Source organism: Pteropus vampyrus, unplaced genomic scaffold (assembly GCF_000151845.1).
Source record: "Pteropus vampyrus isolate Shadow unplaced genomic scaffold, Pvam_2.0 Scaffold50, whole genome shotgun sequence".
Lineage (NCBI taxonomy): Eukaryota > Metazoa > Chordata > Mammalia > Chiroptera > Pteropodidae > Pteropus > Pteropus vampyrus.
In genome coordinates this window covers 6,370,379-6,388,935 of record NW_011888831.1, presented here as the reverse complement: position 1 = coordinate 6,388,935, position 18,557 = coordinate 6,370,379, and the positions used below count along the sequence as shown (strand labels likewise).

General features: G+C 31.9%; 1 protein-coding gene across 3 annotated transcripts in view; it reads left to right on the top strand.

Moving 5' to 3' along the window:
- TAOK1 (TAO kinase 1) overlaps positions 1-18,557 on the top strand; it is a 145,881-nt gene that overhangs the window by 83,423 nt on the left and 43,901 nt on the right. For 2 of the 3 annotated variants that reach the window (XM_023530556.1, XM_011359929.2), the window contains 4 exons: positions 2,252-2,343; positions 12,940-13,033; positions 14,647-14,728; positions 17,190-17,357. In XM_023530556.1, the coding sequence (XP_023386324.1) occupies positions 2,252-2,343; positions 12,940-13,033; positions 14,647-14,728; positions 17,190-17,357 (436 nt within the window). The remainder of the gene's footprint in view (positions 1-2,251; positions 2,344-12,939; positions 13,034-14,646; positions 14,729-17,189; positions 17,358-18,557) is intronic. The other variant, XM_023530557.1, reaches the window with a different exon arrangement.

The following is an 18,557-nucleotide window of genomic DNA, read 5'->3' as shown; positions in this document are numbered from 1 at the left end:
AATTGTCTATTATATTTCAGTAAAGCCAGGAAAAAAAAATTGAGGTGGAGAGAAGATAGAAATGCTAAGTGGAAATTTGTGTGTTTTCTTTAGGTTTATATTTACTATATGTCAGTGATCTTCAGACTAAGAGTACCTCAAGACGGTAGCTAATTGGGAATCTTGTGTTTTGTTTTTACTTTTTATTATGGAGAATTTCAAATAGACATAAAAATCGACAATATAATAAAGCCTCACATATCAATCGCTTATCTCAACAACATTATTCCATAGCCAGTCCTGCCCTATATACTTACTCCTCTCCCCTTCTTCTCTACCTACTGGGTTATTTTAAATCAAATTCTAGATACCATCAAATTTTAACCTTAAATACTTTTGTATTAATGTCAGCAAGCTTGAAGGGAATAATTTTCCAGATCTTCAACTTCTAACCATATGTATCTTCTTTCTCTGTATATACTGAGAGTGGTGTCTTAGGTCCACTACAGCTTTTTTTTCCCTCATGTGCCTTTCAAATATCCTTTCTCCCACTTTATAAAAGAAAAAAAAAATTACCCATCCTGAATATTACGATGATGCATTGCTCTGGGATGTAAAAGTCTCAAAGCAACACAGAGGGACAGTTTCAAAATATATAGCATCTATGAGAAATGTTGAAGAGTCAGGACACAGCTCTTGGTAAGGCCTTGTGCCTTTTCAGCCATCTCCCTTCCTTCATTTTACTCCTTGCTTTTTCTTTCTCCCCAATTATCTTCCCTCCCTTCTTTTTTTCTAGTGTAGAATTTTTAAACTGAGTTGGTTGTCATAGGAACACATTAGCATGTTATTTGTATTAAAATGAAGTCAGACTTTTTCTGACCAATAATTCTGATTTGACTGATTGATATGACCATGAAGACTCACTTTTCTAATTAAGTTACATGGCAGTATTTTTGATAAATTGAATGAGCCTATTCTGTGGCTCTAAGTTTTAAGTATCTTTAAAACATATATGCAATATACTATATGTGTGTGTGTGTATGCTGTGCATCTATTAAATTTTTAAAATTTGTCAACTCAAAAATCTGCAAGGGGATACATAGTTTTTATAAATTTATTGAAAGTAAATGAATAAAAAATATTTGAAGACCACTGCTCTAGAACACCCAAAATTTTTTATATGGATCCTAGTTTAGATAGCCTTCCCTTCCCTTCTGTTAAAAAAGCATTCTGTAATATTTCCTAATGGTTCTCTCTTTAGAAATTAATGATGAACATTAGCTGTTAAGAAGACCCTGGGAAGTTCTGCAATAAAAAAAAAAAATTACTTGTTTAATTTTCTTTAATTTAGTAAGTTCCCAAACTTACTCCAACATCTTAAATAACACATTGGAAACACCCTGTTATTTACAATTGAAAGTTTATTTTATCTACATATTTATTAATTTGTTTATAGTGTATTTGGAAACAGAAACTAGGCACATATTTATATGTCTTTACATAATGCACACATGCATGGGCACACATGCACACACACATAAGTGCCTGGTGACAATCTCATTGAAGCAGTCAGCAACTGTTTTAAGTGTCTGTCTGTGCTTAACACCAAGTGCAAATGAAGTGTAGGGTTAAAGTACCATCAAGAATATTACAGACTCCAGTTGAAGACATGAATTGATGTTTCATTTTATAACTAAGACTCCTATATAGTTAATAATTATCTGAATATTTTAGTTTTGCCCTAGCCTCTTTTATTATAGAATACTATTCTTCTTTGAAAGAAAGACTGATAAACGATAGTTATTCAGTGTTATCGTGGTAGATATTTTCTGAAATAAATTATGTGAGCTTGTCACTTCAAAGAAAATAGCTGTTGTTCATTGCCAATGATAGAATTCATTCTTCTTAGCAAAAATTAGACTTTTGTAATGGGATCCCGAGACCAAAATTTGAGAACCATTGGCTTGAAGGATATACAGTATTAGAATCTGCAAACTTGAACAGATGCAGAATACAGCCCTGTTCTGGAGCATTCTTCCTTCAGGATGTTGTTATATGATCATGACAGATTGTGAGAATAAGTCTCACATTATCTGTGCAATGTAAATATTGACCTCGCAACCTGTAATGCATTAATTTCCCATTATAAAAATTATGTCCAGATATATTGTCGATAATTCACACAGGTGTTCTCCATATAGATGTTCATTATATTTTTAATAAATAACATACATTTTTTAAACTTTAATTTAAATAACATTTTATGTTTCAGGATGGCCCCAGAAGTAATTTTAGCCATGGATGAAGGACAGTATGATGGCAAAGTAGATGTATGGTCTCTTGGAATAACATGTATTGAACTAGGTAAGCATTCTTTTTTTTATTAACTATACAGTAAGTTTTGATCAATGTTTTACCTCAATGTCTGTACCAAATTTCAGGCTTTTATTTTTTATGTCAGTTATTAAGGAGAACAAAAAACTTATTAAAGTTTTCACTTTTGTGATCTGGTAATTTACATATGTATACGTTTGCTTAGGTTTATTTGCTTCATTAAATTAGGTCTAAAGTAATTTTCCACTGTGGTGTTACTTTTGAAGTATCTATGTTCAACATTAATGAGTATTTGTCAAACACCTAGAATATGTCTATGGTTACTAGATTTACTATCTATAGAAGGTCTCTAAAAGCGTTCATGAATTTCCCCTACCTGGGATACTTATGACCTTGAGTTAGGTATGAGAATTAGATGTCAGGCTACATACCATTGTAGCAGTTTGATTTTATGCACACATTTTATTCTGTTGCCCGTAAGTGGAGCTATGCTTAAGGCAGTGGACCATCATAACTTTATTAACATTCCCCTTGTATGTGAGCCAGGTGGGTAATTGAATTGTCACTGTAATTAAAGAGATGACCATCTTCTTGCTCTCGATTCCCCCAAGCTTCCCTCCATTAGCCCAATATCTTTTTCTTTTTCCTTCTAAGAATATTCCATTGAACTTTATTTAAAAGTGGAAAATATTGAGAACCATTGAGTCGTGACAAGATTAAAAATAACATGTTAAAGTAAAATTCATGTGTAACTTGGATAAATCATTATCAACCTGGGTTTATCAGTAGTTTTCTGACAAACAAGTAGATGGGGAAATTGAGATATAATAAAAGCAAAGCTTGCTTGTCAATACACAGTAGATAAATATTGTAATTTCCATTACAAGACTTTCTATCTTTTGGTCTAATATTTTTCCAAAATAATCTTTAAATATTTTTACTTCTGTTGGAATTCCTACATAAAGCACTTCTTTCAGGGTTTATATCATATTTATTTTAAAGTTTGACAACATCAGTAACCAGAGATTTGGAGATTTTCATGTCATTCTCATCTGAACTCTTAGTCTCAATTTGAGGTTTTTAAAATGTTTCTTAAATTTGAAAGTATGTTTAAGTGTCTTAAACTCTATTTTTTTATCCTTGATTCTTCTTACTGGTAGATCCTAATTAATTTCTTCAGAAACCTGGATAAATGTAGAGAAGCTGGTTAATGTCCTGCCCATGGGGTATTTTTACATACTATGTCCCTTTGTGATAGTGAAATTGCATTAATGGTCCTATTAGAGATCATTGATATATTTTAATATTTACTTGATTGGAAAATATTAATTGGCTGATTCTACTCAGGAAGAAATCTGTCTAAACTATGCAGTTTCTGTGAAATGGCTTCTTATTTTTCTAGGCTTTCTAGCTTTTTATTATAGTTCATAAAATAGAATTCTTTCACAATGAGAGTTTTTACACTTATAACAAAGCAACTTCAGAAGCTGTGACTGCCTTTATATAATTTTAAATGAGTGAGACACCAAAGTTTTAGGCATACATTTATCATCTTCAACTATTTTTTTTTCCCCTACTCCAGTCTGCCCTGCCTGACCGCAAAAAGACCCTGGCTCCATCTCACTTCTCAAACTTAAGACAATCCCTGCCTTTTTCTCCCTATAGTCCAAGACTTCCGGATATAACTTTTATAATTTTGTTACTTTTGACATTATAATAGCCCTTAATTCATTTTTTTCATACTGTAACTATTCCTTATTCTGGAGCCCTGTTCAACTTTTTAAATACTCTGTCGTGATAATTTTTTAGGATTTTACTTATTAATTTTTGAATTATGAAGTGCTAACTCAGGAACTGTATTTTAAAGATGATTCTGGTTCCAGGGTGAAGATCTAGAGTAGCACAGGCCAATAAAACTTTCTGCAGTGATAGAAATATTCTATATCTGCATGGCTTTCGAGTACTTGAAATGTGGTTTTTGCAACTAAGAAACTAAATTTTAAATTTTATTTCATTTTAAATAAGTTTGCATTTAAATAGTCACATGTGGCTAGTGGCTACCCTGTTAGACAATATATGTCAAGAGGCATGATTTTCAATGGAAATTAGATTTGCAGTCTTGGGAAGTATTTTATTTTATTTTATTTTATTTATTTTATTTTATTTTACTTTTTATTTTATTTGTTTCAAGCATACAGTACATTGGTTACACATTTATATAGTTTATAAAATGATCCCCTAATTGCTCTTTCTCTTCTCTGGCTCTCCACCTAGCCAATACATTAATGCTAACTGCATTCCCTATGCTGTGCTCTCCATCCCCATGGCCATCTATCAGCTACTTATTTGTACTTCTTTAACCCTTCATCTCATCCTCCCAGTCCCCCAAACCTCTTCCCCTCTGTCACCAGATTGCCCTCTATATTTGTGAGTCTGTTTTTGATTAGTTTGTTCTTTTTGTTCCTTACATTCCACATATAAGTGAAATCATATGTTATTTATCTTTTCTCTGTTATTTATCTTATTTCACTCAGGATCATATGTTATTTATCATATGTTATCATATGTTAAATCATATGTTATTTATCTTATTTCACTCAGGATAATAATCTCTAGGTCCATCCATGTTGTTGCAAATGGTAGGATTTCATTTTTTTAATGGCTGAATAATATTCCATTGTATATGTGAACCATAACTTCTGTATCCAGTCATCTGTTGATGGGCATTTAGGTTGCTTCTATATCTTGGCTATTGAAAATTGTGCTGCATGAATATTAGCGTGCATAGATCTTTACGAATTACTGGGTTTTTTTGTTTTTTGGTTTTTTTTTTTTTTTGGATAAATACCCAGAAGTGCAATCGCTGGGTCAAAAGATATATCCATTTTTAATTTTTTGAGAAACCTCCATACTCTTTTCCATAGTGGCTGTACCAATTCACAATCCCACCAACAATGTATGAGGGTTCCCTTTTCTCTGCATCCTCGCAAACACTTGTTCTTTGATTTATTGATGATAGTCATTCTAACAGGTATGATATCTCATTGTGGTTTTAATTTTGCATTTCTCTGATGATTAGTGACCTGTCTGATCATATGTCTGTTGGCCATCTGTATTTCTTCTTTGGAGAAGTATCTGTTCAGGTCTTCTGCCCATTTTTTAATTGGATTGTTAGTTTTTTTATTGTTGAGTTGTATGAGTTTTTTATATATTTTGGATATTAACCGCTTATCAGATGTATCATTAGCAAATATCTTCTCCCAAGCAGTCGATTGTCAGTCTTGGAAAATTTATTATGTGTTTTTCTACTTTAAAATAGGGATATTGAATTAAAGAAAAATTTTTTTTATATACAAGAGAACAAACAAATCAATTGTGCTATCTTTCATTTTGATAAATATAGATCTAAATAACTATGACTCACTCATACTTTGTTATCATAAAGGTTAAAATAATTTGGTTATGTCTTACAATCAAGAAATCTTAAAGTGCAGGATTTTTCATAGTTGAGTTTGTATGTTTGTTTATAATTAATCTGATTAAAAAGATACCTAGTTCGTTGTTTTTTAGGCTATGTGCATGATCATACAATCATCTTTATAAAAATAAAATTTATCATTTTTTCTCATTGAAAAGGTATATTGAGGATATTAAATTTCAAAAAGATATAAAGGAGTAAAAAGAAAATAAAGCAACTTTAACAACAGCAATTTGTTAATCAATACACAGGATAAAAAGATGTAAATTGTAACAAAAATGAAGTGTGGGGAGTATACATATAGAGCTTTAAAATGCATTTGATGTTAGTTATCAACTTAAAATAGACTATTATAATCTTAAGTTGTTTTATGTAAACCTTATGATAACCACAAAGTAAAAACTTACAGTCAAGACACAAAAGATAAAGAGAAAGGAATCTGAACATACCACTAAAGAAAATTGTCAAATCACAAAAGAAGCAAGCTAGAGAAGAAGGGAACAAAGGAATCAGAGAAGAGTGAACAAAACAGCAATAAGTAGATATCTATCAATAATTACTTTAATTGTAAATGGAATAAATTCTTTGTTCAAAAGACATATAATGGCTGAATAGTTTTAAAAAAATAAGATTCATCTATATGAGTCTTACAAGAGACTTTTCATATGTAAAGATACACACAGACTGAAAGTGAAGGGGATGGAAAAAACCTTCCATGCAACTATAAACCAAAAAAAAAAAAAAAAAATGGGCATCTATATTTATATCAGACAAATAGACTTTAAAACAAAGATTGTAATAAGAGACAAGTCCATTGCCTAATGATAAACAAGTCAGTACAACAAGAAGATAAAACATTTGTAAATATTTGTGTACCCAACATAGGAGCACCTAAATATATAATGTAATATTAACAGACCTAAAGGGAGAAATGGACAGCAATACAATAATAATAGTATGAGACACTAATACCTTACTTTCATCAATCAGTAGATCATCCAGACAGAAAATCAGTATGGAAACATTACCCTTAAATGACACCTTTGACTTGATTGACATAACAGACATATGCAGAACATTCCAACCGAAAGCAACAGAATACACATTGTTCTCAAGCACACATGGAACATTCTCCAGGATAGATCACATTAGGCCATAAAACAAGTCTTAACAAATCTAAGATTGAAATCATACTAAGCATCTTTTCTGACCACAATAGTATGACGTTCTAAATCAATGACAAGAAGAAAACTGGGAAACTCACAAAATATATGGACATTATACAACATGCTACTGGAGAGAAGGGAGCCAGGAGGAGTGGAGATGGGCACACTGGTGGCAGGGAGTGGAATCTAGGAGAGAGTTCCCAGACTCAGGAGTCTCAATGAGCCCAAGGAGTGGGGGGTTGTCTGTTCAGATCCTGAGACACACAGGGGAGTTAGACCACCCCAGTTGGCTCAGGAAGTGTCACTGCTTCTCTCTTACTTTGGTGTCACTTGTTCGCATTGCCCTTGGCCACAGTCACTGACAGGACACACAACCCCGGAGAGGGTCAGGTAGGCCCCAGAACAGATTAGCACACTAACTGCTTCAGCCTCTCCCACAGGCTTCAGGGTGCCTGTTCCCTCTCTGCGATCCCAACACAGGGTCTATCCAGCCCTAGGTTGATGGCAACAAGTTTCCATGTACAGCTGCTCCTAGAGAATTAGTCAACTGGAGAAAACAGGCCACGGAAGGATACTTCCTATGGGAGGGATTGGACAGCCATAGCCCAGCCCTGGGCTGAGAGGGCTAAACGGCAGGGTTTGGGGTTGGGACCACTGTCTGGGGTGCAGAGTGAGTCTTGAAGACCCTCATCTCCAAGGCCATGATTCATAGGGTCCTATGAGGGCTCCAGGGCAAGTGGAGACCTTGTAGGTGGTGGCAGGGCTATGGGGAGGGGAGAGGAGGGATCCAGCCAAGTCTGAGAGGCCCAGAGTCAAGATTCTCAGCCTGGAGCTTGGAGGCCAGGTTCCCTGGGTGGTGCTAAAGAGATCTGGGCCCAGATTTCAGGGTACTCAGGCCAGGTCACACAATAATCTTCTATTGCTTCCTCATTGGGAGTCAGTAGGAGTGGACCAGGACACTTCACCATGGTACCTTGAGCCTCTGTAGATGCAAAGTCCTGACTCAATAGGGAGCCCCCAAGAGTCTCTCAAGCATGAGGGAGGGAACTCCACTCCAGGAGCATTCCTGGGAGCAAGAGAGGGGGCTGTGATCTATAGGAAGTGAAGAGAGGGGAGAGGACAAAATAAAACAACAGCAGTAGCATACTACTGAACAACTAACCAGTGGGTCAAAGAAGAAATCAAAAGAAATTTTAAAATCTCAAGACAAACAAAAATGGAAATACAGTGTCCAAAATATATGGGATGCAGGAAAAGCAGTTCTAAGGGAGGTTTGCAATGATAAATACCTACATTAAGAAATAAGAAAGATCCCAAATAAATAACTTAATTTTACATCTCAAGGGACTAGAAAAAGAACTAAACTCAAAGTTTGTAGAAGGATGGAAATAACAAAGATCAGTGGAAGTAAATGAACTGTGGATTTAAAAAAGTCGATAGAAAAGATTAGTGAAACACTAAGAGCTGATTTTTTGAAGAACAAAGTAGAAAAACCTTTATTTTAACTAGACTCACCAAGAAAAAGAGTAAGGACTCAAATAAATATAATCAGAAATGAAAGGCAACATTAAAGCTGATACCACAGAAATAATGGGATCATAAGAGATTGCAGTTGACCCTTGAACAATGCGGGACTCAGGGGTACAGAGCCCTGTGCAGCTGAAAATCCATGTATAGTTTTGACTTACCCAGATCTTAACTACTAATAGCCTACTGTTAATTGGAAGCCTTACCAATAATATATAAACAGTCAACACATATTTTGAATGTTATATGTATTATATACCATATTCTTATAATAAAGTAAGCTAGAGGAAAAAATGTTATTGAAATCATAAGGGAGAGAAAATACATTTACATTACTGTATTTGTCAATACCTTAAGTTTATGTCATCTGTTTACAAGGTGAATCATATGTCAGTACCTACATCAGTATTGTCTTATATACAAAACACTGTAGATGTTATACATGTTACTAATATTAGATATAAAAAATGTAAAGATAATGTGAAAAAATTATACTTATTTACAGATGTGACAATTCATACATTAGTAACATAATAAGCAATATAATTGCTTTATGATATCCTAGCATAATTGACATGATTGCTTCATGGTAGTAAGAAAATCTCCAAAAAATTTCCAATATATTTATTGTAAAAAGTCTGTGTATAATTGGAGCCACACAGTTCAAATCCATGTTGTTCAAGGGTCAGATTATACTATGAACAATTATACATCAACCTAAAAGAAATGGATAAATTCCTAGAAGCATCCAACCTACTGAGACTGAATCATAAAGAAATAGAAAATCTGAACTGACTGATTGCTAGTAAGAAGATTGAATCAGTAATCAAAAACTTCCCAACAGACAAAAGTCCAGGACTAGATGGCTTCACTGGTGAACTCTATGAAACATTTAAAGACTTAATACCAATCCTTCTCAAACTCTTCCGAAAATAGAAGAGGGTACACTTCCAAACTCATTTTTCAAAGCCAGCATTATTACCCTGATGCCAAAATCATACAAGGACACTTCAAGATGATCATTTTAGTAGATGCAGAACAAGCATTTGACAAAATTCGACATTCATTTATGATAAAAACTCTAAACTGGGTATAAAGGGAATGTACCTAAACATACTAAAAGCCATTATGACAAACCCACAGCTAACATGGTGAAAAGCTAAAAGCTTTTCCTCTAAGATCAGGATTAAGAAAGGAAGTTCACTCTTGCCATTTTTATTCAATATAGTATTGGAAGTGCTAGCCAGAGCAATTAGGCAAGATAAAGAAATAAAAGGCATCCACATCAGAAAGGATGAAGTAAAACTGTCACCTTTTGCAGATGACATCATATTATATATAGAAAATTCTCAAGATTCCACCAACAAATTTTTAGAATAAATGAATTCAATAAAGTTGCAGGATATAAAATGAATATACAAAAACAGTTGCATTTATATACACTTATAACTAACAGAAATATAAGAAAACAGTCCCATTTACAGTTACGTTAAAAAATTAAATATATAGGAATAAATTTAACCAAGAAGGTGAAAGACCTGTACACTGATGAAAGAAATTGAAGAAGATACAAATAAATAGAATATTCTATGCTCAGAGATTAGAGGAATTAATATTGTTAAAATGTCCAAACTACCCAAAGTGCAATCAACAGATTCAATGCAATCCCTATCAAAATTCCAGTGGAATTTTTCACAGAAATAGAACAAACTCCTAAAATTTGTATGGAACCACAGAACATTCTGAAAAGCCAGAACAATCTTGAGGAAGAACAAAGCTAGAGGGATCATGCTTCCTGATTTAAAACTGTATTTGAAAACTGTAATAATTGAAACGGTATGGTATTGGCATAAAAACACACACATAGATCAATGGAAGAGACTAGAGAGCCCAGAAATAAACTTATGAATATATGGTCAATTAATTTATGACAAAGGAGCTAAGAATGAGGATAAGACAGTCTCTTCAATAAATGGTATTGGGAAAACTGGACGGCCACATGCAAAAGAATGAAACTAGATTACTATGTTTTATCATACACAAAAATCAACTCAAAATTTACTTTTATGGAAATAATCCACATTTGATAGAGAAATTTGAGAGGCGTGTACATGATAATAAGGAATAGGATCTCTGTAACTTTTAGAAAAAAAAATTTAGTTTAAATCATATTAGTATAGTAGTAGCTTATAAGAATTTGAGATAGAAAGTGTTAGTTGAATTCACCAAAGTCTGCCACATTTTAGATATGACAGACTTTTTAGCTAAATTCACTGTTCTTTGACAGAATTGAGAGATATTTAATTTTATACTAAATGACAAAATCAAAAATCATATTTTAGATTGATACATTGATGGTACACCATTAAAAGATTTAAATATTTTAATAAATTATCATAGAAAAAAGTTATGTCTTTCATTCAGAATTTCTTTAGTAACTCCATCCCCTTCCCAAATTATTTAGCTGGTGAGCCATGAATGGAGTGTCAGAGTCATATGATTAGAGGAGGGGTTCCCACAGACCAATGGCCTGGTGTATGGAAACAGAACCTGATGAGGGTATTCATGCAGGTGGGTAGTCAGGTTTGAAAATTCAGAGCTCTATTGGGGTGACTGAGGCATTTATATGTAGAGGTGGCTCAGCATTGGGTGTCAGAGCCAAAGTAGGTTGAGGAGGTAACAGCAGGGAGAGCATCCTACTGTGTAGGGTCAGAGTCAAGAGGATGTGCATTTTGAGGGTTGGCCTGACATAGTGGCAGTGCCTCATCAAAAAGAATAGAGCTTCCTTCACAAGGACTGATGAGGAGGATCTCATTGCAGTTTGTGTCTGGTATCAGAAACTGAGTAGATGAAGATGACATTCCCACTGAAAAATGACTTGTAATGGGGCTTCAAAGGGAAAGGTGGGGCATCTGTTCAGCAAAGAGGGTGGTAGCAAAGATGGGAGACATACAGGGAGAATTTCTCAAATAAGAAAATATATTAAGGATAATGAGATAAAAGTTTTTCATTGTCAGAGAAAGATTTTAAAAATAATGGAAAGAGAAAGCTAGAATAAATACTATTCAATGAGATTTGAGATATTGTTATAAATGCAATTGTTTTCAATAAACATATGGATGTTTAATGTGCATGTATGTATAAAACATATTGTTTATATATATGTGTTCCCTAACTCTGTCTACTGAGAGGATCTAAGCAGTGATACTTCAGTAGCAGTGAGCACACCTATTGCCATGGCTCTTTCAAGAGATGGTTGATCCAGTGGCTGAGGTAGGGAAAGTACCGGATGAGCCTGGAACATCTTAGTGTACTAGAAAACAAGGAGGTGATCAAGGAATGATGAGACCATGTCCAAAAGACAGAAGCCATCATAAAACATTCTCACTGCTCAAATATGAGGCAATTTGAACATCAAAATAAACGATAGTAGCACATTGTAGCTTATTAAAATGAAAATCTATAAGTTCATACAATAAAGAACAAAATGAAAGTTTTATGTAAAACAGGTTATTTATATAGATTCAAAGTAACTCCTCACAAAGTAATTTTAATTACAAAGGAAAAAGAAACTACCATGAAGAAGCCTGGCAGTCACAGCCTTCAGTGATCAACGTGAACATCAATAACAGAACCATTCGAAATAATGCACTTCCTCATAGAATACAATGAGGAAAATATAACATTTACTTCTGTGATATTCCTGGCAAAATTATAACCTAAATTTAATCATAAGACAAAACCATATTGAGGGGCATTCAAGAGTCTTGTATCTTCAAAATTGTCAATGCCATGACTTCAACTTTAAGACACTAGGAAAAGAAGAGCAAATTCAACTCAAAATAAGCAGAAGAAAGAGAATTAAAAAAGATCAAAGTGGAAATCAATTAAACAGAAAACAAAAACAATAGAAAAATCATGAAATAACTAGTTCTTTGAGGAAATTAATAAAATGACAAACCTCTGGCCAGATTGATCAGGAAAAAAAGAAGACACACATTACCAATATCAGGAATAAAAGGTGTCATCACTACAGATTTTACAGATATTAAAAGGATTATAGGGATATATTATGAACAGTTTTATGTTAATAAATTTAACAACTTAGATAAAATGGACAATTTCCTTGAAGGATGCAAATGATCAAAGCTTACTTTTGATATTTGATTGAAATTTGAGTAGTGTTTGAAGATTAAAGTATTAATGGCCTGATTTAATGTATGTATTGTAGTTCTTTAGTAGGATGTTCTTGTTTATAGGAAATAAATATTAAGTATTTACATCAGGTCAGCAATTTACTCTGAACTGATTCACTTGAAAACGTTCTTCGAACTCGCAATTTTTTTTTTTGCTAAAATTGAGATTATTTTTTTAAAAAACAACTTTCTAACAATACTTTTGTGCCCCTATTTAACAGGCATGTATTTTAACAGGCAGGTTTTCTTTCTCTTACAGCGGAAAGGAAGCCTCCTTTATTTAATATGAATGCAATGAGTGCCTTATATCACATAGCCCAAAATGAATCCCCTACACTACAATCTAATGAATGGTGAGTATTGTTAGAGATACATTACTCAACATTGTATAAATTAAATGCTTTTTCATAATATCAAAATGATTTCATTTTAACTAGGTAAAATGTATTACTTCCTGAAGAGATATTAAAATATGTTTATTTCCTGGAACAATAGTGTAATTAATTCATTATTGCTTTGGAGTATATTATTTTCATTGGCTTATTAAGAATGTTATCTAGTTTGCTATTGGCTTGTGAAATTCCCTCAGTGAACCTATGTTAAGTAAACTATTAGCAAATATAAATAAAATAGGTTTATTTTACCCTTATATCCTTTATTATGTCTGCTTTTTATAGCATATATAGAACTCAGTGATGCCACATGAAAGCAAAAAGTATTGCTTTTTACAAAAGTTTATTTTTTCTTTGAACTTTAGAAACACATGTAATCCTGATTATATAATAAATAGCATGATTTAAACATTAATATTTTATAAAAAGTATGTAGATTGTCATACCTATAATATTTTTGTTGGAGAATGGTATATAATTTATCAGAATTACCAGATAATTCATAACTTTAAGATCGTTCTAATTGTTATGTTGTTATTCAGTGTGCTCTGATGTTCCTTTTCCTAGTGCTTCTTTGATTTGATAAAATTAAGTTCATTTATATAAAGTTATGTAGAACAGATTGAGTTTTAGAAAACTAGGATTTTTATCAGTGATAAAAAAAATTTTAGTGGGAAATTAATTCCTCAAGTGTATCTAGCATTTGAAAAATTCTAGGGGAATATCTAGTATATTTAATAAATATTTTTAAATTTATAAGTAGATGCATAAATTAGTGATACTTAATTTTTTTAAATTACATAATTAAGATACATTCATAGGTCTTTGCTACTTATGTTGAGATATATAGAATCTTTTGGCACAGAGTTTAGTATTATCAGACATATAAATATAAATATATTGAACACAGACTGTCTTTATACTGTGTTTAATACTTTGGGGATTCAAAAAAGAATTCTTACCTACAAAGAACTTAAAATCTTACTTGACTAGTGACGATGAACATTGATGGAGTAATTATTACTTACTGCCTTACTCACTGAACTCTCATCAGCAACACTATAATAATATGTTGCAGACTTCTAATGTTTTTTAAAATATCTTAATTGATTTCCTGGGTTTAATCAAAGTTTTACTTATTCATACTCAGGTATAAAAAATCCTCCCTCTAAAACAAATAGAGTGATGTTCTGAAACATACTATATACAAGATGATCCAAGGGGCAAACAAGAAAAGAAAGATAACTTAGAGAAAAGAGGAAAAAATTGAGAACAGTGTTACTTTACATTTGAATGTTAAAAAAGAAAAAGATTGGCTTCCCTAATTTTGCCTCAATTTAGAACAGAGCAGAATTTTTAAATAATTCGTGCAAGTTTATCTTTGAAAAATGATAATTTATTGATTGCTTTAGATCATATTCATAGACTTATGTAAAATATATAGCGTATCGTGTCTGCTTTTTTTATCATTTATTTTCCCATCCCCCTCCCACGAATGGGCACATACCCTGATTTGTGGATTTTTTTTTTAAAAAAATAGCAAAATGTTCACTTGATACTTTCCTTTACAATAGGTCTGATTATTTTCGCAACTTTGTAGATTCTTGCCTCCAGAAAATCCCTCAAGATCGCCCTACATCAGAGGAACTTTTAAAGGTCAGTTCTATTATACTCTAAGTCTGTTTTCTAGCCCTAAGAAATTATTTTTAAAAATATGTTTTATTCCTCTTTGATTCTAGTATTAAGTATGCTCTATTAGTTTTTACTAAAATGCTAATTTTATATACTGGAACTTCTCTTAGATGCTAAGTTTTTTCCTTTTTTTCCCCTCAAAATTGATTAACTGCTTTTTACCATGGCTGAATAGAATATATAGTTAAAAATTCAAAATAGTGTCAAGTAGCTAAATTTTCATATGTGTAAGAATATATTCATGAGTTATAAGTATAAATTTTAATTTGTATGGAATGTTATTTTTTGAAATTGGTAAAACATAATTTAACTTTGAATTTAATTTTTATATCTGTACTTTAGATATTGACCTGTCTTTTATTAAAATAATATGAAAGAGGAAAAGTACAGGTAATATGTTGCCATAAATATCATGGAAGAAAAGATTTCAAAATAAACCATTAAAAATGGATATTGTATTTTTGTTTTTTAGAAATATACTTTTTTAACTTAGTAACGAAAATATTTTTAAAATCATATAAATGCTATTTAGTTTTCAATAAATTTGGTTGCCTAATTTAAATCCATGGTTGGTATATGCTTTCTGTTTTCAAAAATTTATTATTTCATTTGGAGGTTCACTATCTTATTAATAGCAATAATAGTATCGTTGAACTTAATATCTTTCTTAAAACATCTAGATAAGATGTTAGTAAGTAGGATTTGACTCTATCAATTTGTGACTCTAAGGAATCTTGATTTTTCACTGCAAGATTTAAGTAGACTATTATTATGTGAATGTTTTAGAATTTCAAAGAGATTCAGTTTATTTTCACTGATAGAATAAATAGGTACTCATAATAGCAGCAAAAGGTTTATTATAGCTAGGAATTGCATTAGTGAAAAATAAGTAAGATCTATATATAGAAAATTATCAAACTTAGAAATTAATTTTGATGAGAAGACCGAATATTATAAATAGTGGTGGCTACCAAGAAGCTAAGACTCAGGAAAAAGGAAGAATGTGACTGGCTTCTTAGATTTGTCTAAGTGTAAACTCTTTTGATAATAACCCAACCAACCAGGGCCGCATATTTTGTATTTGGGGAGTAGATCCCAAGTCTGCATATAGTATTCATTTACCTGATCCATAGCATGTATTGGCAAAGCCTTATTGGAAATGACAGAAAGAATCTATCAAGTGTTTCTTTTCCTTTGCCCTAATTACATTTCTGTTACAATCCTACATTTAAAAAAATGAATAGAAAAAATCTTTTTTAATATATGAAGCTATTTATCTCAGAATTAAAAATTGGAAATAACTATCCAGAATTAGAGTAATGGTTAAATAATTTCGGCATAAACATTCGATGAAATGTTCTGTAGGCATTATGTTTATAAGTTTGAAGTAATACTTACAACAGTGAAAGTAGAATAAAATATTATAGTTACAATTCTTTGCATAGAAAAGAAATAAATTTAAACTAACAAAGAAGGTAAAAGTATTATAAGAATTCAGGGGCATCTCATGAACTCAAGGCAGAAGGTATTTTCTGTAATCTATATGCTAACTATATATCTCCAAAACAAAATCTATACATAGAAAATTTCTGAAAAGGAATATACTATCACAGGAATGTAAAATACAGCATAGGGAATATAGTCAATAATATCATAATAACTGTATGTATTGTATTAGAGGGTATTAGATATATCAGGGGAATCACTTCATAAGTTATGTAAATGTCTAACCACTGTGCTATGTACCTGAAATTAATATAATGTTGAATGTCAACTGTAATTGAAAATAAATTAAAAAGTTAAATAAATAAATAAGAAAAGAAACATGCCAAAATGTAACAGTGGTAATTCTAATGGTGGAATTATTCTTTCTACTTTTCTGTATTTGATAAGGTTAAGCTTTATTAAATGTTAGTGGTAAAAATCACTGATAATATAATGACTTTTAATCAACTGCTAGTGTTTTATGATGTTGCTTATGCAACATATAAAGGAACTGATAATTTCCAAGTTTATGACATAAAACTACCATTAGTAAATACATTTCTGTTGAAACTTAATATAACTCAGAACCAAACATGCCTTTTCTATGAAATTGATAGTTCTAAGAATATGTGAACATTTATTAAGGGCTCTAATTAGACAATTCTTAGTATTTAACTAGACCTTTTGATTGTGGTATCATGTTCAAAGTTTTTATAAATGCATAGGGCTAGTTAATGTAGGCACAGAGTATGTATGTGTATATGACAATTTTGTAAATATAGAAAGTCAGAAATGTTAATAGAGAGTTATAGATTATATGCATAATCTATCATGATTGTTTAGGATAGTACTCTAGGGTCTGAGAAGGGGTATATTTATACCAGTTGAAAAGATAGTTAGGTTTCAACTTGACTTTTACCTTCTACTCTTTCTTATCTAGCACATGTTTGTTCTTCGGGAGCGCCCTGAAACAGTGTTAATAGATCTCATTCAAAGAACAAAGGATGCAGTAAGAGAGCTAGACAATCTGCAGTATCGAAAGATGAAGAAACTCCTTTTCCAGGAGGCACATAATGGACCAGCAGTAGAAGCACAGGAAGAAGAAGAGGTATTAACTTAGAAATTACTCAAATACTGAGCTCTCTTTATTGGCTTCTTTCCTTACATAATTTGTCTTGCCACGGATCTTTTAGATCAGTGGTTCCCAAATTGTGTTTTCTTAACACTGGTCCTATAAGATCCCAGCTGGGGAAAAAGATTTTGCATTATTTAAACTCAACCTGTTGCTTCATAGTTCACATTGGCTTAGTAAAGCTCTGAAAAGTCTTTTATTAAAGAAACCTGTTCAATTTTATTCACTATAGTCCTTCTCAGATTTCTTGGCCACTGAACCCTTTTTTGCCTGATTGTTCAGTTCCATGGGATGTACTTTTGGAAGTATTTGAAATTACATACTATAGAAGTTGATAGTACTCACTCAGAAGTCATTAGATAGTTACCAAGCGTCTACTCTGTCACCAGGAACACTTGATTCTTTTCAGTTCTGAGCAATTTCATTCCATCTACACAGTTCTAAAATACTAATTTTACAGATGAGTAAAAGCAAGGCTCAGTTAACTTACTATTGGTAAAGACATGTAGGTTTGAATTCATATATCACTGACTCTCAAGGCCAGGTTCTTTCCATGTAGCCTTTTAGAAAAAATAGAAAAACAAATTTGCAATAGAAATGTTAAAGAACTTCCTCACAAGGAAATATGTATATGAAGTTTATTATTTGTGAAGCTATCTTTCTTACTCTAAATATTTTCAGTTTCTTTGCTCCTGTCAGAATTTCAAAGCTTCAATTCTTTTGTATTGCTTTCCAGTGAAAGAGATCACTTTGTATTCCAAAACCAAGAGCAGTAGTTACCTACTTTTCTTTTTAATAGTGCTGCATAATGAACCATAAAATACAAGAATTTCTTCAATTACAGTTTTGGTTTTTTTTGGTTTGGTTTTTATTTCTTTAGTTTTTATAATAGTCATTCGAAAATTGTCTGGGGCTATTTTAAATGTATGAAATATTTAGTAAAGTTGTGAAATTAATAAAATTCTAATGTAGTTAAATCTCTAACAGCATCTCTATTAGGCTAGGGATGTAAGAAAAGTTCATATATATACACACACACTATGTATCTATATTTATTAAATTCTACATGTCTTATCAAATTTTGACATGATATGACATACTATAATGTTGGTGCCCAGATACCATTGCTTGCCTTACTTCAGAAAAAAATTCTTATGATTGTGATTAAATATATAT